The following is a 21,566-nucleotide window of genomic DNA, read 5'->3' as shown; positions in this document are numbered from 1 at the left end:
AAGCGGCAGCAGCAGTATGGCAAGCACTACATAAAGCAGAAATTGAGGTTCCACCTGAAAAAAAGCCAGGGACCAAGTAGGGAAGTAAAATTTTTAGGTACTTGGTGGATATCAGGCAGTGCAGTGATTCCTCCAGACACTTCAAGAAAAATCCAAGAGCTGCAAATGCCCCAATCAAGGAAGGGGTTACAACAGTTAATGGGAACTTTAGGATATCGGAGGAAGCACGTACCTGGATTTTCTATTAGTGCTCATCCATTATATTCACTCTTATGGAAAGGCAAACCCTGGGAGTGGAAATTAGAACACAAAGAGGCGATCAAAACTCTAACTGAAGAAATTAAAAACATATCAGTCATTGGGACCAGTACACCCCCGCGACCCTATTATAGCCGCATGGGGTTTCGCTGAGCATGCTACTTACCGTAACCTGTTCCAAACTGGCCCCGATCGACCAAAAAGACCTTTATTATTTAGCTCAACCGCATTTAAGGAAACAGAAAAACAATATTCTGAATGGGAAAAAGGACTTTTATCTTTAGTCCGAGCAGTTAAACAAGTTGAGAAATACACCAGGGACCACCTGTGCAACTAGAGGACCATTTAATTTGCTAGAAGCAATCCTAAAGGGGACTGCTCCCCCAGAAGGAGTTGCACAAAAACCCACTATCAGAAAATGGTACGCCTACCTAACAGGAGTTGCAGAAAATATGCAATTAACTGAAGGACATGCTAAGGTTTCCAAATTACAGATCCCCGTAGATACAGACCCCTTAGCATTACAACAACCTTTTAAACCTTCACCAATTCTGAATGCACCGCCCCTCACTGAGGATACAGCAACAGAAAATATTTGGTTCACTGGTGCCTCAGCAAAAAGGATATACGGTAAATGGCAATATAAGGCCGCTGCATTAGATATTACCACTGGCAAACAAGTAATAGAAGAAGGTGAAGGCAGTGCACAAGTAGGAGAATTAAGAGGAGTAGTTTTGGCAGCACAGAATGGAGCAAAAATCATATGGGTAGACTCTTATGCTGTGTGGGCCGGTGCCACACAATGGCTCTGGCAATGGGTAACCTTGAATTGGGAAACAAATAGATCTCCACTTTGGAGAAAACAAGATTGGCAACTATTACTAAATATAGCCCGAAAACACCATTCAAGATGGGATGGGTGAAAGCTCATGCCAAGGATAGCCAACATGCCACGAAGTGTAACCAAAAGGTGGATGAGTTAACTAAAATTAGGAAAATCACCTTAGATCCCGAGTGGTATCAGTTGGGAGAATGGTTACATCAAAACCTAGGCCACACAGGTAAAGAAGCGCTTTACTTTGCTGCACAGAGTAAGGGTTGGCCCATAAACAGGAAAACTTGTGAAACTATTCTTACAGAATGTCCCCAGTGTAGATTAAAATTACAAGCAGATCCTCCTGCTAAAACATCACCTCTACATATCAATGAAGGAAAAACTTTATGGTCTACATGGCAAATTGATTATATCAGGCCATTCAAAACCCTCTGTGAGATATTGATATATCCTCACAGGAGTGGAAGTAGTTTCCGGCCTGCTTATGGTGACGAAGTGTCAAAAGGCCAATGGGCGAAATACAGTACGAGGGCTATCGTTTTGGTTCTCAAATCTACCTGCTCCTGATGTTATCCAAAGGGATAATGGCTCACACTTCTCATGTAAGGAAGTGCAAGATTGGGCAAAACAAGAAGGAATTCAATAGGTATTCCACACCCCATACTATCCTCAATCAAATGGGATGGTAGAAAGAGCTAATGGCTTATTGAAAAGGAGTCTTAAACTGCACGAGGCCCAATGGGATATATGACTTCCCAAAGCACTCCATCAATTGAATGATTGGTATGGGCCTACTGGAAGCCCTGTAAGCCGAGCATTCTTTGCAAGAGCTGGGCTTGGCGCTCCACCTTCTGGAAAAGGAAGATATCCAATAACATTACAGCCAGGACAACCTGTCACGGTCAATTTACCATCTATAAGTACTGTACCTATGACTCTAACTAAACCTCGTGGCCCACTTGCCTGGGAAGCTACTGATAGCAGTGGTACAAAACATAGAATTAGTGCACGATGGATTTTTTCCTTCTTTTTAACAGGGTAACAAGTCCGGACAACCCCACCAAGGTGGGCCTATTCTACCCTTTTGTTTTGCAGCACCCAACAAAATGAAAGGATGCGTTATTCTGCTGCTGTTGAAGATTTTGTTGACAATGACATCCGTACCTACTGTGAATACTCCCCTAGTTGTACTGAGGAGTTTAAATAAGAACGCTGTGTTCAGACCTAAATATATATACAATAACAATTGCTAACAAGAGCTATAATTTTTACAGAGTCAGGATTTCTAAATCCTCACCTAAATCTGACAGAATGGAATATAAGTATAATATGTGAAATACAACCCCAAACCATAAAGGGATTATGTCCTTACTTAGTCATCAAAATAATCTTTACGAAAAGAGGCAAGATTGTAAAAAGGCTAGTAGCTGTTCAATGGATGTTATGTTAAAGAGAAATACAAAGAAACTAATACAATGTGCATGGAGGTTCAATCATACTATACGCACTGGAGGTACATACATCCATGTCTCTGCTGTTACAAAAGATGAAAAAACCCTATCCCCACAGATTTCTAGCATTGGACCGTATGCGAACAAATATGCAGGCCAACAACGAGTGTTATTTAATCCATCGTGGTCTCTCAAACAAGTAGAACTATTGATGCAAATTAATATCTCCACAATCAAACCAACCTGCTCACCATTTCTAAATACCTCCTACTCGGGATGGTTGGCATGGTTGCATGGGAGAACCCTCACCTCTCTAAAATGAACGAGGAGAGATGTGACCAGTATCATAGGAACAGGATTGGGAGTCTTAAATAGTATAGATGCTGAAGTGCTTGTAAATAAACTAAGTGCAACAACAAGTGATTTGTACAAATTAGAACATCCATTGCGATCTTTGTTAGCCTTGGGAACTAATCAATGGCTTTTAATCTGATATATTGCCTTAATGGGAAATGATCAATGAAAGGGATCACCAACTAATAGTGGATGCCCTTGCCTACCCCCATCGGAATGAATCTTACATTGGTGAAAAAACTGCTACAACATGATGACCTGTGTCAACTGCTGAAATGCATCCAAAACAATGGACAAAGAATCCTAATCACCGTTCATCATGATACAGAAGAAATACACCATGTTCTGGAAAGAGTGAAAAAGAATGGAGAATATCATTGGTGGGAAACTCTTCCAGGATGGTCACCGACAGCAATGGGAATTTTTAATCTCATGCTTCATCCAGTTGTGATTTTTACTAACTCTAACATTATTATGTCTATTACTAATAATACTTTTGTCTGACCCTGTCCTCCACGCAGAAAATAACCGAGTGAACCTTGCCGTCGACCCTTGTTAAATCACTGTCTTATTTACGATTGAACTTTGTTAAATCACTATCTTATCTCAATAAAACATATTGCTGCTTCTCTCTTCTGAGTGAAGTGCATCACTCCCCCGCTCGCTCCTCCATGACACTTAGCAGGATTGTCAGTCTTCTTCTCATTTCATGAGGCCAGTAGGTTGTTTTGGATTGCCTCTTGTTCACAGGGGTAGTTGGAGTTGTCCCCTCTACTTGTTTTTACAGAATCACAGAACAGTTGGGGTTGGAAGGGATCTCTGGAGATCACCTAGCCCGCCCTCCTTGTTCAAGCAGGGTCAGCTAGAACAGGTTACACATGACCTTGTCCAATTGGGTTTGGAATATCTCCAAGGATGGAGACTCCACAACCACCCTGGGCAACCTATTCCAGTGATTCACCACCCTCAGCGTAAAACATTTTTTTCTTATGTTTAAGTGGAATTTTTCGTATTTCAATTTGTGACCATTGCCTCTTGTCATGTCACTAGATACCACTGAGAACAGCCTGGCTCTGTCCTCTTCACTGCTCCCTCATCAGGTATTTATACACATAAATAAGATCCGCCCTGAGCCTTCTCTTCGCCAAGCTAAACAGTCCCAGCTCTCTCAGCCTTTCCTCATAATAGAGATGCTCCAGTCCCCTAATCATCTTTGTGGCCCTTTGCTGAATGTGCTTCAGTATGCCCATGTCTCTCTTGTACTGGGGAGCCCAGAACTGGAGACAAGACTCCAGGTGCAGCCTCACCAGGGCTGAGTAGAGGGGGAGGATTACCTCCCTCGACCTGCTGGCAACACTCTGCCTAATGCAATCTAGGATACCATTGGCTTCTTGGCCACAAGGGCACATTGCTGGCTCATGTCCAACTTGGTGTCCACAAGGACCCCCAGGTCCTTCTCTGCAGAGCTGCTCTCCAGCAGGTCAGCCTCCAGCCTGGACTGATGCCTGGGTCTATTCCTCCCCAGGTGCAGGACTTGGTACTTCCCTTTGTGGAACTTCAGGAGGTTCTCCTCTGTCCAACTCTCCAGCTCTCCAGCCTGTCCAGCTCCCTCTCAATGGCAGCACAGCCCTCTGGTGTCTCAGCCACGCCTCCCAGTTCTATATCATCAGCAAACTTGCTGAGGACGCACTCTATCCCTTCATCCAAGTAATTGATGAATAAGTTAAACAATACTGGACCCAGTATTGACCCCTGGGGGACACCACTAGCTACAGGCCTCCAACTAGACTCTGTGCCACTGATCACCCATTTCATAGATTTTTACAGAATTCCCAGATCAAATTTGCTATTCAGTGCTGGTCACTATTTGTCTGTAGTTGAGTCTTGAAAAATCAAGAAGACGCAAGTGACTTCATATGTATCAGCATACATAATCAATATTAACAAAGGTTGTCCTATATTTTCAGATTACTTGTGAAATTATAAAAGGGAGAGATGCAACAGTTTTACTTTCAGAGTGTGAGTGAAGACCACATTGCTGTCCAGCTTGGAATGCAAAAGAACTAGCAGTCAATTTTTGAATTTTAAATATGAACCTATAAATAGTCACATGACTTTTCATGATGACTCCAGTGGGTCTGGATGCATTGATAAGAACTTTTTACATGAGTCAGGGGGTTCCAGGATTAGGACTAGAAAACCTGGAATTATTTCAGAAGACAATACCAAGGTATAATGCAGCTCGCTGCAAAAATGAGCACAGACTGCTTTATACACACTCTTGGAAGAGCAATTCCAGAGGAAAAGGAATGTTACATTTTCTTACACAAACATTTATGTAAATACTGCTCATGACAAATTTGCAAGAATATACTGAAAGAGAAATATACATAGCAATTTATGAATTAAATCAGTCTACAGATTTTTTTAAACAAAATAGTAAAAAAATTAATATTTTTAGTTAGATAAGCAATATTTAGTATCGATTTACAGACTAAAATAAGAATGATTTTTTAAGGCTGGAAGTACTAGGTGGCAATTAAAATTCCTCAACTGTAGAAATATCAAATATTATTTTAATTGAATAGTGAGTCCATATCACTCTTCAGAGTTAATGTGCAAGTTGGTCTGTTCACACTGCTGCTTATCTGTCTGCAGAGTCATAATCTGTAAAGTCATATAAAGAAGAGGCATGCAGGAATAACTTAATTACCACCATGACACAAAATAAAGCATCTGTCAAAATTGCAATCTGCAACCCAACACATCAAGCCACTATTTGCAGTGGAAGTTGTGGCTGAATATACTAAAACCGGTTTAAAGAGCTTATGGTTTATGCTGACACTGGGGTTATCACTGACTTCTAATTCTACTTCAACCAAACAAGTCACAAAGGACAGTGAACGAATACAGTCAAGCTTCTACCGCAGAGCTTCTGTCGAAGCCAGGAAGAGAGTCTTTCTTACTCTGTCAGTCACTGGGCATTTGATTTAGCCCCTGTATCTCTATACTTCCATAAATTACTGACCCTGAAACGTGCACACTCGAGGGATGCCCAGAGACCTTTCTGCAAAGAGTAAAGAAAGGGGACGAAGAGTTATATTATGATTACAAAAAGGATAGAAGGGGTGCTATTCCAGTACTCAGCAGGTCGTGAACAGATGTATCTCTCTTTTTTCCACACCATACCCCACAAAAGGTGTTAATATTCCTGCTGACTTCACAAAACTGTTAAATGCATGCTAGTAAAAAGTAGAAATGGCAACTATAAGTAACCTTAATGTCTTGGATTAAAAATTTGCACAAAGAGCTTAATAATTTATTTCAAACATTTCCTATAAGAACATTTCATAATTTTAGAAATAATACCATTTTTTCTATTTCTGCAAATGCAATATGTTTATTTCTTATTTCATTCCAGCTTGGAAAAATTCCATTATTTTTGGACAGAACAAAGAAGAGTCCCTATAACAAGCTTCCAAAAAGTAATTATCCTTCTGGTTGGCTGACTCTGTTTTTTATATTCAAACGATTACTTGACTGACAAAAAAGTCAATTTTCTGACCTACTTTAGCAAAGAAACTGAACTGTGATGTTTCCAGTCTTGAAGCTTAAAAAGACTGGAATGCAATTCTCTCAAAATAATTTTATCACCCTCTGCCCTTCATGTGAGAGAGCAACTGGAATGTATTGAGCTCTGCCTAGGGGTGGATGATGAGCAGGTGACTGAGAGCTTATGGGTAAGGATTAAAGGGCAGGCTAACATGGGTGACACTGCTGTGAGTGTTTGCTACAGGCCACCTGATCAGGAAGAAGAAGTTGATGAGGCCTTCTACAGACAGCTGGAAGTAGCCTCACAATCACAGGCCCTGGTTCTCATGGGGGACTTGAACCACCCTGATATCTGCTGGAGGAACAACACAGAAAGGCACAAGCAATCCAGGAGGTTCCTGTAGAGCATCGAGGCTAACTTCTTGACCCAGGTGGTGCAGACACCAACGAGGAGAGGTGTGCTGCTAGACCCTGTATTAACAAAAAAGGAAGGACTGGTTGGAGATGTGCAGGTTGGGGGCAGCCTTGGCTGCAGTGACCATGAGATGGTGGAGTTGAGGATCCTGCGAGGAGGAAGCAGGGCAAAAAGCAGGATGACAACCCTGGACGTCAGGAGAGCAGACTTTGGCCTCTTCAGGAACCTTCTTGGAAGAATTCCATGGCAGAGGGTCCTAGAAGGAAGAGGGGTCCAGGAGAGCTGGTTGATATTCAAGGATGACCGCCTCCAAACTCAAGAATGGTCCATCCCAATGAGCAGGAAATCAAGCAAAGGTGGCAGGAGACCTGCATGGATGAACAAGGAGCTCCTGGCAAAACTCAGACATAAAAAGGAAGAATACAGAAAGTGGAAGGTAACCATAGACAGGTAACCTGAGAGGAACATAGGGACATTGTATGAGTATGCAAGGATGGGGCTAGGAAGGCCAAGGCCCATCTGGAGTTTAATCTGGCGAGGGATGTCAAGGACAACAAGAAGGGCTTCTATAAATACATCAGTAACAAAAGGAAGACAAGGGGAAATGTGGGCCCACTACTGAATGGCGCAGGGGCCCTGGTGACAAAGGACACAGAAAAGGCTGAGATACTGAATGCCTTCTTTGCCTCAGTCTTGGCTGGTAAGACTGGCCTTCAGAAATCCTGGGCCCTTGAGATCAGGGAGAAAGTCTGGAGAAAGGAAGCCTTTCCCTTGGTGGAGGAGGATTGGGTTAGGGATCACTTAAACAAACTGGACATCCACAAGTCCACAGGCCCTGATGGGATGCACCCATGAGTGTTGAGGGAGTTGGCCAATGTCACTGCAAGGCCACTCTCTATAAACATTGAAAGGTCATGGTGATTGGTAGAGATTCCTGAGGACTGGAAGAAAGCAAATGTCACCCCTATCTTCAAGAAGGGCAAGAGGAAGGATCCGGGGAAACACAGGCCAGTCCGCCTCACCTCGATCCCTGGGAAGGTGATGGAACAGCTCATCCTGGATGCCATTTCCAGGCACATGAAGGACAAGAAGGTGATCAGGAGTAGTCAGCATGAATTCACAAAGGGGAAATTATGCTTAACCAATGGTTGAGGTTGGAAGGCATCTCTGGAGATCATCTAGTCCAACCTCTCCGCTCAAGCAGGGTCACCTAGAGCACATTGCCCAGGACTATGTCCAGATGGCTTTTGAATATCTCCAAGGAAGGAGACTCCACTACCTCTCTGGGCAACCTGTTCCAGGGCTCAGTCACCCTCACAGTAAAGAAGTTTTTCCTCATGTTCAGATGGAACTGCCTGTGTTTTGGTTTGTGCCCATTGCCTCTCGTCCTGTCACTGAGCACCACAGAGAAGAGTCTGGCCCCATCCTCTTGACACCCTCCCTACAGATACTTGTACACATTGATAAGATCCCCCCCTCAGCCTTCTCTTCTCCAGGCTGAATAGGCCCAGCTCTCTCAGCTTTTCTTCATAGGAGAGATGCTCCAGTCCCTTAATCATCTTAGTAGCCCTTCTCTGGACTGGCTCCAGGAGCCTGTTTTGTATCATCAGCAAACTTGCTGAGGGTGCACTCTGTCCCTTCCTCCAGGTCATTGAGGAATACATTGAACAAGACTGGACCCAGGACTGACCCCTGGGGGACACCGCAAACTACAGGCCTCCAACTAGACTCTGCTCCACTGACCACAACCCTCTGAGCTCTGCCATCCAGCCAGGTCTCAATCCACCTCACTGTCCACTCATCCAACCCACACTTCCTGAGCTTACCTAGGAGGATGTGATGGGAGACAGTGTCAAAAGCCTTGCTGAAGTCCAGGGAGACAACATCCACTGCTCTGCCCTCATCTACCCAGCCAGTCATTCCGTCATAGAAGGCTATCAGATTGGTCAAGCATGATTTCCCTTTGGTAAATCCATGCTGACTACTCCTGATCACCTTTTTGTCCTTCATATGCTTGGAGATGGTGTCCAGGAGGAGCTGCTCTATCAATAAGAAAACACTTCTTTACAGTGAGGGTGGTTGAACACTGGAACAGGTATCCCAGAGAGTTGGTGGAGTCTCCATCCTTGGATAAATTCAAAACCTGCCTGGATATGGTCCTGGGCAATCTGCTTTCACAGACCCTGCTTGAGCCCCCTTCCAACGTCAGCATGTCTGTTATTCTAAGTATTCTAATGGTGCCTAACAATTGGTCTGTGCACAGCAGAAGATGCCTGGGGAATCTCTGTGACTGTCCAAAACTCTCACATAGATAGCTCCTGTGCTAGTCAGTTGCTTCCTTGTGAAGCTAGTTAAGAGTTGTTCCCTTGTTGTGAATTAGCCTAAAATTTCACTCTGACATCTCGTAGGTATGATGGTTTCAAGAAATTGCAGCCAGCCAATCACAGAGCAGTATGAAAACACGTGGGGGGTATGATGTTAAAAATGGCAGCCTCCATGTATGTAGTGGGCAGGGGCTTCCTGTTCTGACATACTTCCAGGTAAACTGAAAGGGATGGGTGGTCCTGCCAGCTAATCACAGAGCAGTATGAAAACATGTGCATCATGATATTTTACAAAATTGTGACTCCCTGCCATAAAATGGTGGCTGAGATAAAATGGTGGCCCTTGGATATATAGGGGGAAGGGACTTCCTGTTCTGACATACTTCTGGGTATACTGGAAGCCAATCCCAATGCAATCTGTGAACGCATGGGGTATGATGTTTTACAAAATGGCAACCCCCAGGGGCAAAATGAGGTGTAGTAAGCAGACCACATGACTGGAAGAGGGGAGGGACTTCTGGGGCAAGCGGGACATGTGACTGCCAGTAGGGTCAGGGCTTCCTCCGGAAGTTGTGGGTGGGGCACCTGTCACTTCTTATCTTGGATAAAAGCTGTCCTTGTACTAGTCCTGGGATATAGCATTGAGGATGAGGGCTCAGCCCTCTCCCCCACTCTGATTCCTTTTGTGGCCTTATATACTCTTTGTATATTATTTTATCCCTTTTATCTTTTCTCTAGCCTTTATTTGTCTCCCCTCCATTTCTTCCTTTGGTGGTAGCTGTTGAACAAAGTTTACACAGCAGTTAGGTATAAATATACATGAGCTCCTTCAGACAGTCTGCTAGACTCTGTCTATTCTAAAATGCCCATTATTTTTTAATTCCTGTTTGACTTTAGCACAAGGATGAGGAGAGTTTGGCCTGCCAAGTGTGGAATTTGGTAGGAGGTGGAACAGGAACTTGCATGCATGAAAAACCCACACCTCCTTTTTATTTATTTAATTTTTTTTCCTCACAAGTAAGACCATCATCACAGAGCCTGCGTTTGGTAACCCAAGGACTGTACTCTCAACACATCCCCTCAGATAAACTCCAAAGGGGGCAGGGCAGTGATTTCAAACCCTTTCCTAGCCTCTATGAGGCGCAGGGAGCAGAACAGTCTTTGTCATCCCAAAGGAAAGTTGTACATCCCGGGCAGAGGGAGGGAGCTAAGAGAAGCATAGACCTTTGTGGTGTTCCCTGAGGACAAGGAAACTCTTTTCTGAATGCTCTTTCAGAGCCACAAAACCCTTAGCAGCTCTAGGTAGTCTTGCCTTAACTGTATTGTGCAATGTAGATCTCATTTGAAGACCACAAATAGGTATTTGCACTGCTTTGCTGGTCATGAAATAGAAAGCCTTTTTTTCTTCAGTGGGTAAAAAAGATGCTGGGGGAGGGGAGTGCAGGGGAATAAGTGTTCTTCCACAGCTGTTGGGTTTCAAGTACTGTTAGTAACTTCCATTCCCTCTTTTCTCCCTGCACAGTTGAAAAATCATCCGGAATCATCCCATGCTGGCAGCTAGATCAGTGTCTTGGCTCATCAGCTTTCTTGGCATGTGTGAGTGCTTTTATCCATGTGTGGGCTGAAATGGCACACAGTCTCCTCCTTTGCTTTACAAAACTGGGCCTATCAGAAGGGGCTCTTCTGTGTTGGCAGCACAGTAAAGCAAAGCTAGTCAGCCCATGAGAGAGAGAGAGGTGTCAGAGAGCTGTACTTAAAGCAAGATACCTAAAATGTCTCTCATTGAGCTCCTTGGAAAGAAATCTGTGTCAGTAGCCAGATCTGGCAATGTGCCCTGACTCCCAAAAAACACAGGCACTGTTGTAGCCTGAGTTCAGGGAGACTTCCTAATTGCATGATTCCCTGCACCTTGGTGTCTGGCTTACTTAATAGTAGATCCATTACTACCCAGTGACTGCATGTCACATGGCCACTCTATGCCCAGACCAGCTGGCAATTGCTAGTCAGCTAATCAGGGAATGGCATAACAACTGTGCAGCCCTTTATCAATAATCATGAGGTAGATAATATAGCTTTCACGTTGGCTGTCCCCTTCCTAGAGTGGCTGTCTTGGTCCTCTGTAAACCTTTTCTGCTTTCTCTTTTAAGTGCAAAATGTATATAGAAGAGAAGTGAAGAGGAAGGGAGTCAGAGAGCTCTAAAAGCAAGGAGAGAGAGATGTGAAATAGCTTAAAAGAATCTTAAAGTCTTAATGATTTTATTTTCTGATTTCTCCCAAGTCTTTTCTTTCTTTTAACCTCTCTCCCTAGCTGGGATAGAATAAGTACTTTATATTTCTATTGATGTGGACCCCCTCCGCCCCAGAATCTTTCCCTCCTAATTGATTTTTTTGAAATGCAACATAATGAGAAATTTCTTGTGGTTAATCTAGAAGGTAAAATGCATATTTGTGAAGGGAGGGGTGTGGGGGAGTGTTGGGGGCGATGTGTACCAGAAGACGATTAGGAGTAGCAACAAAGTATTCTCTCAGTGCCAGAAGCCCTGGGAAAGTGCGCATAATATGAAGACTTGTGTCAGTGCCAAGACGGGCAGGTGCCCGTGAGCCATCAGAATGCAGATATTGAAACTAGGGCAAGGACATGAGAGAGGGAAGATAATCTTAATGCAGAATGCAGCTTGTAGTAATGTAGCAAAGCAAGTGTAATCAGTGAACACAGCTGTATTCTCACATAATAAGGGTCCGGTATATGAGAGGACAAAATATGAAATAAATAATCTTGCTTCACTACACGCAAGGTTCGTGCCTTCAATCCCCACAAATGGCGCCCTGAATCAGGGACTTGAAGAGAGAAATCCGGTGGAGAGCCCAGCTGAACTCGATAGAGGCTGCGCAGCATTTTTACCATTGCCTTCATGGAAGTAAGCAGCTGGGAACGTGGGAAATTCTGTATCAGCAGAATATAAATCTGTCTACAAGGTTATGCAGCGTTTTTTAGAGAAACGGCAAGTATCTGTAAAGGCAGAAAAATTAAAGGAGCTTTTAATTTGGATCTCAGCGCATGTTGAAGAAGCTGATACAAGTAATATATATAGTGAAGGGACTTGGGATACCATTGGGGTGTGTTTGTGGAATGCTGCAACCTCGGATGATCCCGTCGCTCCTTCTTTGTTAACGACCTGACGACTTATATTTAATGTGTTAGATCAGAATCACCAGGAAAGTATGCAGAAGGCGGCTAAGACACCTTCTGCTCCTCCTATGCGAGGCAGTGAATCTGCGGACCCATTTGACCCTGGCCCTGTAGACCCTGAAAAAGAACCAGATTTATTCCCTCCGCAAACTCCTGAACCCGTTATATCGATGCCGGTTGCTATGTCTGTACCTCCCATAGATCGGTGGAAAGACGTGCGAGCTCAGGCATTGGCAGAAGGAGACCTTGAATGCCTTCAAGCCCTCACAATGCCTGTCCTCCTGCACGAAGGTCAAGCCCCCACCTGGGAAGGTTTTAATTTTAGTTTAATAAAGGAACTTTGAAAAAGTATCAGGGACTCTGGACTTAACTCTCCCTATGCGTGGGGCTTGATACAATCGGTTTTTAATAATATGATTTTAACACCCAATGACTGTCGTACGCTGGCTCAGCTTTTGTTAACCCCCCACACCGTATATGTTGTGGCAGCAGGCATGGCAAAATAGTTGTGATCAAGCGGCTGTGACTAATTTGGATCGGCAGCCAGGAGATCCATTGTATGGAGTAGGCACTGCGGTACTTTTGGGGGAGGGCCCCTATCGGGAACATACAGCACAGCTACGTCTTGCTTGAGAGGCGTTGGTGCAAAGCCAAGGAGAGGTATTAAGAGACTTGTTAAACCTCCCTGATGAAAATGGGAAAGGATTTAAGTCATTTGCGACGATCAAGCAGAATGCTACTGAAAGCTATATGCAGTTCGTGGACCGCCTTAGTACTGCATTGGAAAGACAAGTGGATAATTCTGAAGCTCGAACAATTCTATTAAAACAAATGGAAGACAGATATTACTCACATCGCAGACTTTGGTGTTTTTCGCTTTGTTCATGTTTCTCTGGATACCTATTCTAATTTACTGTTTGCCAGTGTTCATCGCGGAGAGCGCGCTTGGGATGTCTACGCTCACTGGACGCAAGCTTTTGCTTTTATGGGTGTGCCTCGTACCATTAAGACTGATAATGGTCCTGCATATGTCTCTGCGAAAATTCGCTCTTTTCTTCAAGCCTGGGGAATCCAACATCTAACTGGTATTTCACAACCCTACCGGGCAAGCTTTGATTGAACGTGCCCATAGTACTTTGAAACAAATGCTCTCTAAACAAAAAGGGGGAACCGAGGGGTATGGGACTCCTATGTCCTTAACTTTTTGAATCGGGTCCATGATGAGCAGACCCCTGTTGCCTCCCATTTTAACTCTTTTTCACGCCTTCTTCCCTCAGGACAAGCACAGGTTATGGCCCATGATCTGGACTCTGGCCAATGGAAAGGACCTTTTTCCCTGATAACTTGGGGGAGGGGTTATGCTTGTGTTTCTACAGGTACCCAGCCTCGTTGATTCCCTACTCGGTGTGTTAAGCCCTATGAAGTACGACGCCAACTTCGTGGCGAAGAATCTGAAGAAGTCACGGCGTAACTCTGAGACGATATGTTACTTTTTGCAATAACATGCCTTTGTGTTATGTCCAGGGGAACAATAGACGTAGGCAGAGGGATGTGGCCCTCTGTCTCCGAACGACCTAATCTTTGGGTAACTATAGCCAATGCCACAGGACAGGACACTGTTTGCCTGTCTGTGGCTTTGGCTGCTAACCCTTTTCAAACTTGTCTGGTGGGTCTTCCGACAGACGGAAAAGTATATCAAGTTTGTAATGGTACCCCTGCCGCCCTACTGGGCTGTAGTCGGTGGGGCGATGTTTGGGATGGTTGGACGCCCTATCTACCGGTGTTACCTGGGGAACCACAAGAAATAGAGTTATTAGATTCTGTGCAGATGGATCAGTGTATATATTTCAATTATACAGGATGAAATCCCTCTCGAAGGGGAATCATTGTTGTTAATGCTACTTTGGCTGTTTATCGCAACACAACTTTATGGTGTAATGTAACATTGGGAATGTATTAGCCCGATTCTACAATGATTCTACAAAAACAACGAAATCGCACTAGACGATCTACACATCTTTTTCAAAAAGATTGTAGAGATGATTTTACCTCCTGGAACCCAGGAGAGATTATTACGGCATCCATTTTTACTCCTGGGGTCGCTGCTGCAAAAGCTTTAGCAACCTTAAATAAGTTAGGATGTTGGCTTGCCAAGCAAACTAATAATACTGCAATGGCACTGTCAGGGCTGCTTACTGATGTTGATTATATAAGACATGCTACATTGCAGAATCGCGCAGCTATAGATTTTTTTTCTTATTGGCGCATGGCCACGGGTGTGAGATTTTGGAAGGAATGTGTTGTATGAATTTGTCAGATCACTCGGAATCTATTCACGACAGTATATTGAGATTGAAAGAGAGCGTAGTGAAGTTGAGGTTAGAAGACAATGACTGGCTGGAACGATTGTTCTCAGGATGGGGGATCACAGGGTGGTTACTAACTATTGTGAAGAGTGGCTTGATTATGTTATTGATGATCTTAGTCTGTTTGTGCCTGTTTCCCTGTCTTCTGCAATGCGTGCAATGAATGGCGCCTTCAATCAACAAGCGTATGCAGTTTTGTTAAAACAAAAAGGGGGAGATGTCGGGGGCGATGTGTACCAGAAGACGATTAGGAGTAGCAACAAAGTATTCCCTCAGTGCCAGAAGCCCTGGGAAAGTGCGCCTAACATGAAGACTTGTGTCAGTGCCAAAACGGACAGGTGCCCGTGAGCTATCAGAATGCAGATATTGAAACTAGGGCAAGGACATGAGAGAGGGAAGATAATCTTAATGCAGAATGCAGCTTGTAGTAATGTAGCAAAGCAAGTGTAATCAGTGAACACAGCTGTATTCTTACATAATAAGGGTCCGATATATAAGAGAGGACGAAATATGAAATAAATAATCTTGCTTCACTACACGCAAGGTTCGTGCCTTCAATCCCCACAGGGAGGAGAAGAAAAGTAAATAAGTGCAGAAGGAGAAAGATAAGAAGGCAGGGAAATGTTTTTTGAACCATTTCCTCTTGGTTGCTTCACAGCCAACTTTTTTGTTTTCCTTTTCTACTTAAAACTTGAAAATCTCAGCACAATAATAGTTTGAGGGCTTTGGTCAAGAAAAAGAGCTTTGGAAAAAATAATACACAATTAGAAAGATCAAGTTTTTTTCTGTTAATGTAATAATAAGCATTTCTTGGGCTAATAAATTCCCAAGTCTTTGGCCTTAGAGTTTGTTTTGTCTTGCATATGTTATAACAAGGACATTGACATGACTTGTGCTTATAGGGAGGAAAATCAAAAGTGTTATTGGCAGAAGCATTTGTTTTCTAATCCAGTGCATAGCTCAAGATGGGCATCTAAGTATTCAGTATTTTCCACCTGTCTGAGTGGAGATGAAACTTTCTCTTCTGTATAGAATGAGAGGGTATTCATTGCCCCAGAGGATAAGAAAGCTGGTACAAACTAAGGTCTGAGAGAATAACTAGAGAAAATGATTGATGACAGTGTTATAAGCTTGTAATTCTTTGTCAAATTTTAGCTTTCCTTTGGGTCATGTCCACAACTCACAGTGAATCACCTACCTACTGATTAATTCCAGCAATAGAAATAAATAAGCAGAAAAAATATATAGGTTCAGCATGCCAGCCAATGGAGATGAAGAAAATCATCTGTTCTACTATGGGTAAACTACAGTAGAGCTTCTGCAGAGATATGACAGCTATTTCAAACCATTATAAGAAATTCCTTAGGTGCTCTCTGGTAAATGCTGTCTATTTTTGGACAGAAAATTTTAATTGTGCTCTGAGCAATGAAAAATCCCTCTGAGGCCTCCATGTTGTAGCACAAGGTCACTGGGATTGCTGGAAGTTACTCTGGTCAGCATATGGAGGAGGGTGCTGGACTTCTGCTTTAAATGACTTCTGGCACTGTGCGCAGCCAGCCAATACTGACCTTCCTTTAGGAAAGGAAGGAAAGGCTTCTCAGCTTCCACCAGTCTGGACCCATCTGCCATCTTGTTATACAGCGAAGCCTAGGACACCATGATGTTAATCATAGGTGTCAGAGGAAGGTAAACAAGATGCATATATTTGTCTGCCTGAATTGCTTCTTTGGAACTGTATTTTGAATTTACTAGGAGCCATGCAGTGTCTATGCAGCAGTTTTCTTATTTCAGTCATACAAAAATATCAGGATTGGGAAGAAAAATGTGACTGGCAATTACAGTATTGTGAGCTGGTTTTGGCCTCATCCAGCTTTGAGAGATTGGTTCTTGCATGTGTCTATCATGTCCTTCTCAGATTTATTGAGTCATATGCTGATGGGCACTGGAAGTGCCCATAAACATAATGGGACTGGTTCAGAACACTAATCACCGATTCCTGTAACTGAGGGTTTGACCTCAACTTGATACTGAGAAGTAGATTCCAGTTCCTACAAGGAGACACCTACCCTTGCATTGTTGTTATCACTTTTTACTGACCTTGTTATTGTCCTCTTATTTTTCCTTCCTGGGTTATAATGTTTAGTCTGAGTTTTAAGACCAGATCTTCCAACAGTTTAACAACTTAAAAGATTGGGTGAGAATTTACTTTATATCTTTATGTGAAGTTAAATTATGTACCATTTTATATATATATATATATATATATATATATAAGCACAGAAAAGGTGCTATACATGTAATATGCATCTCTAATACCTCATCTCTGTTTAATGCTTTAAAGTACGTGACTAAATAGCCCCAAGATACGCAACTAATATAAAAGACATCTCAGATTTCTGTCACATTCTCCCAACTTTTCCCCCGAAGGATTAGCACCAAGCTTTCCTGGAGGCTCAGTAGCTTGGTATTGAATTTACCACGAGGCAGTATGGAGGTCTATAGTTGCCTGTATGTGTGTGTGTGTGCGTGCATGTGTGTGAGAGAAAGACATCCCCAGTTGATTATGCATGCAAATAGATGGTGTACAATTGCAAACCAGGTGCATTCAGGGGCAACTTGCTCTTCACATCTTCCCTGTGCAAAGCATCAGGGTGGAAGCTGCTGTCCTCACATGCTCTTGTAATCTCAGCAGAGGAAAGTCTTAAGGACTTGGGCCTCTGGTCATTTCCTGTGTGCAAGGATTTCAGGGATGGAGCCATCTGTGATGATGCTGACTGGTAGAAAGCTGCGCAGTATCCTCCCCCCCCCCCCCCCCAGGACACAGTATGCCTCCTGGCTATACTAATGGGAGAAGGAGGTAGCTACCACCTGCTTATCTCCCACCACTGGTGAATTCCATGCCTGGATAGGTTGCTCAAAGATAGGGTGTAGGGTAGTGCATGACTGACTTTCCTTTTACATAGGTGACAGATTTAATTTCTGTATCAGAGAACCCAAGAAAAAAAAATCTCTTATGTCCTCCTCTTCCTCCTTCAGCATAAACTGTTTTACTTCCTGCAATAAACAGGAGGAGGGAGGGGAGGAAATCAAAATCCAGAGCCAACTCTGGTTTCCATATAGTAGCTTACACCTACTGTGTATTTATTCTAATATACCATCGTGTTCTGACTTCTACATCTTTTGACTGTTAAGTTCCTACTCCTTTCTTTTGTTTGTTTGTTTGTTTTTTCTACTCTCCTTCTTTGCTCCTTGCAGAGGAGCTTCTTTTTCCCTGGATATAGGAGCAGTACAGAGATTATTTATTCTCCATCAGTCCTTTGACAAGTGCTACTCAATACTCACATTGCAGTAGAATGAGAAGTGTATTTATCTTGTTCTGTGGCTGTAAGCTTTATGGAAAATCTGCAGAACCACAGGTACATAATAAACATGAGTGAGTTATCCTGGAATACAGTGCTACAATGATACATTTGCTATGGTCTGCTGGTGCAGGGGACTAGTGTTCATCTCAGAAGCTCTTCACTAATGGATTGTGATGCAGTACTCTATAGTCCCTGTTGAGCAGCCCTGCACCTGACAAATGCAGCCTGGAGCAGAACAGTAAACCTGTTGTTCTGACCATACCACATGTGTCTGACTTGCTTCTGCAGTTAGGGGGACTTGGGGTGCTCCCCTTAACATTGACAAGGGGACACACAGAGGGGACGGAGGACAGACTGAACCTCCTTAACATAAGTAATTTCAGTAAAAAACAGAATCAAACCCAAATGGTTCTGGTGTAAAGAAAACATGAAAACAAAGGTATCATTGCAATACAGACATATTAGAAAATAAAGTTATGTGAAAATTGCCATTAATACTTCAATCCCAAAGGTCTCCTGTTAAAGTAAAATTGAACAGAAGGTAATAATAAATGTGTATTCCTGTAATCAAAGCACTGTAATCAAAATTTATTTTTAAACAAAAAAGACAATGATTTTAAATAAATATGGTATATTCCACATATCTGTTGATCAATACAACTTTTTAAAATTAGCCATTTTTAACTTATGCAATTCTGTTGCAGCAGCTTCTACGAGATTTGACAGTATTGCTTCCAAATCATAATCAACCAAACAGTACAGAAAAATCAAGCTATTTACGTAGGTGAAGCTTCAGTTTTCTTAACTAAAGAAAGTTCTACTAATGCAAAAGCACCCATCAAGACAATGATTATCCTTAACTACAGAACTTTTTTTTTTAAATGAAGTCTGTTCAGCCTTTTAAAATTCTCTGTTACGCTGCCTGCATAGAAATCAGCATAAAGTTAACTTACAAGCTAGGCTTCACGTTAGCAGCACAGCGAATGGCATCAAACTTCATGAAACAAATAAAAAAACAAACATTGTCAGCAAAATTCAGCTATACAGACCTGATATTAAGAACAAAACCTTTCATTTGGTCACAACTAGATTGGCTCTCAGTGTGCAGCTTTCCTCAGGAAGAAAGTGTCCTCCCGATTCACATGAAAAGAATGGAACATACATACACCAAAAGCATTACACGTGTATCAAATGTCAGTTAATGGATTGGCTCAATAAGGTGGAAAATATCAGTTTTCATAAATATATATCATTATTGCTAATATGCTACACGTTATGCTTTAACATAAAGGTGTTGTCCAACTTTTAAAAGATGCTAGATCAGCATTGTTAGCCCTGCAATTAGCAGCTCATTCATGGTGACAGTTCATTCTGAAGAAGAAAAAAAAAAAGTACAGCATAAATATAATTGCAAAAACAAAAGGCTTGTGGGACCTTCCCCTCTAACTTTGCTTTCCTTGTTGTTTTTTTTAATTTTTTAAGAAGTTTAAACAAAATAAAAACCCACACAAGTCCAATTCACCACAAGTTAAGAACAGTCTTACAATGAGGTTGCAAAGCAAGTTACAAGGAGCAGAGAGGGATAGAATGCATCATGCATTTACAACTTGGTTATAGTCTACTCCTTTTGGTCATACCACTGGAATACAAAAATCCAATTTAAAGACTAGACTATGCTATCATGATATTACATTCTTATTAACAATAAGACATTGTGTAAGAAAATAGCTTGTGTGAAATGTTTCTGAAATGTATTCCTGCTCCCCACCCTGCACAAATATGCACACACTCCCCTATCAAAACATTCACTCACACAAAAAACAAAACCACCCCCTTAAAAAAAGAATGGGAATTGTGAAGGGGACCAACTAAGCTAATTATAGCACAGTGATTAACAGGGTTCAAGACAGAACAAGATTAGAGTTGACCAAAAGATGCCCTCAACACTCCCTCCAACTGACCCAATCAAACTTAGTCCATTTTTGGTTCATTTAAAGTAGACAAAAACATTTCATATAGATGCATATAAATATAGGACTCCAGATTTAGTTTAGTTTTTGATTTTGCAAGTCCTAGTTACCTACCCGTTCATTTTGCTTTGCAGCAACTACAAGAAGTAGGCATTTAAGGGCCTCCTCCCCAACTTGTTACTAGCTCAGTCTTTTAAGATATTACAGAAGTCAGTTGTAGTTTTACTGTGGTTTTACTAGGTCTAGCCTCATGCAATCCAGCTGCCATTTGACCCCTGGCTATCATACCATGAAGTAAGAAGCTGTGTCCTATCCTGGATGATACTGTCTTTTTAAAGTTTACTGCAAAGCATTCATATATAAAATGCATTCTCTCAATTTCCTTTTGTACAGAAGAGCAAGGTACTGTTTGGCCAAGACTACAGATGTATTTTTCACAGATACAAGAGCCATGCAAAAAACTATTGAAAGTAGTTTTTTTTTCTTCCAAAAGTATTGATATAAAACATAATTCGTAATACTTTTTCCTCTTGAATGTGAAAATGTTCACATTCACAGTCAGAAAGTTGTGGCTATACATCAAGGATTTCTTCTGCGGTGCCTCCACAACGTAATCTGTAGCGTCCTGTTCTCCAGCTAATAGTGGGGTCCCACAAGGCAGATAGAAAAATATATACTGTCATGGATTCTCTGATGAACCAAGCTACTGTGTAATCGAGTTTTGAAAAACATAAAGCACCACCCTGGAAATATACAAACGCACACATGCATTTAAGTTTAATGATTATTCCAATGCAACTTTAAATATTCATGATATGCATATATCTACTCTAAAGCTAATTATATGGCTTTTATGTACTTTTTCTTTAATATAAGAACCAGGAAAATTTTCCTGGTTAAGATATGATTCTGCATGTTAAAACAGGAAAATGGCACAATGACCTGAAAGGTTTGAAAAGTCACTTGTACATAGAGGGAAAGGCAAAGTAAACAGAGTAGTACATGAGCATTTCATTTCACTTTTAAAAAGCTTCCAAAACCAAACAACCTCCCCCCCCACACACCCCTTCCTTCAGGTAGTCACTAGGGATTTTTTTTTTTGCCACAGACCCCAAGAAAATCAGCATCTTGATAAGAAAGCAAAACATTGCATGGTCCCAGAGGAGTGAAATACAACTATATGGGCCTTGGGCCTATTCCTTAGGAAAAATTGGGCGTTAGAGCAGAACAGCTCATAGCCTCTACATATTTTCTGTTCAAGAGGAAATTTCATTCCAAATGCACAGCTGGAACTGAAGAGGGTAAGGAAGAGGCAGAATTGGCACAAAGCTATTAGTACCACAGTACTATTCCAATGCATATGTTGCAACTAGATACTGTGCAAGAATAATCAGAAGAGCTGATCTGAAGTTACACTAGCCTGGGAGAGTCGCATGGTATCAAGAGAGGAACAGCTGACTTTTTAATAGTTACTTTAAAAAAGCCCCAA

The 21,566-nt window shown here is 42.2% G+C and overlaps 1 protein-coding gene across 4 annotated transcripts in view; it reads right to left on the bottom strand.

The window, feature by feature from the left end:
- Positions 1-232: 232 nt before the first annotated feature.
- Positions 233-21,566, bottom strand: part of LOC104154078 (ceramide glucosyltransferase-like) — a 65,843-nt gene continuing 44,509 nt past the window's right edge. The window contains exons 9-10 of one of the 4 annotated variants that reach the window (XR_011137488.1): positions 20,599-20,820; positions 18,675-19,478 (exon numbers count right to left, since the gene is read on the bottom strand). Coding sequence is in view for 3 of the 4 variants with exons in the window: in XM_068925808.1 (XP_068781909.1) it covers positions 20,650-20,820 (171 nt within the window). In the remaining variant the exon portion in view is untranslated. Of the gene's footprint in view, positions 288-18,667; positions 20,821-21,566 lie in introns of those variants that run through there. The other 3 variants (XM_068925809.1, XM_068925808.1, XM_009690290.2) reach the window with 3 other exon arrangements.

The sequence above is a fragment of the Struthio camelus genome, chromosome W (genome assembly GCF_040807025.1).
Source record: "Struthio camelus isolate bStrCam1 chromosome W, bStrCam1.hap1, whole genome shotgun sequence".
Taxonomy (NCBI): Eukaryota; Metazoa; Chordata; class Aves; order Struthioniformes; family Struthionidae; genus Struthio; species Struthio camelus.
Note: the sequence above shows the minus strand (reverse complement) of the source record. Positions and strands in the feature narration are given on the sequence as shown.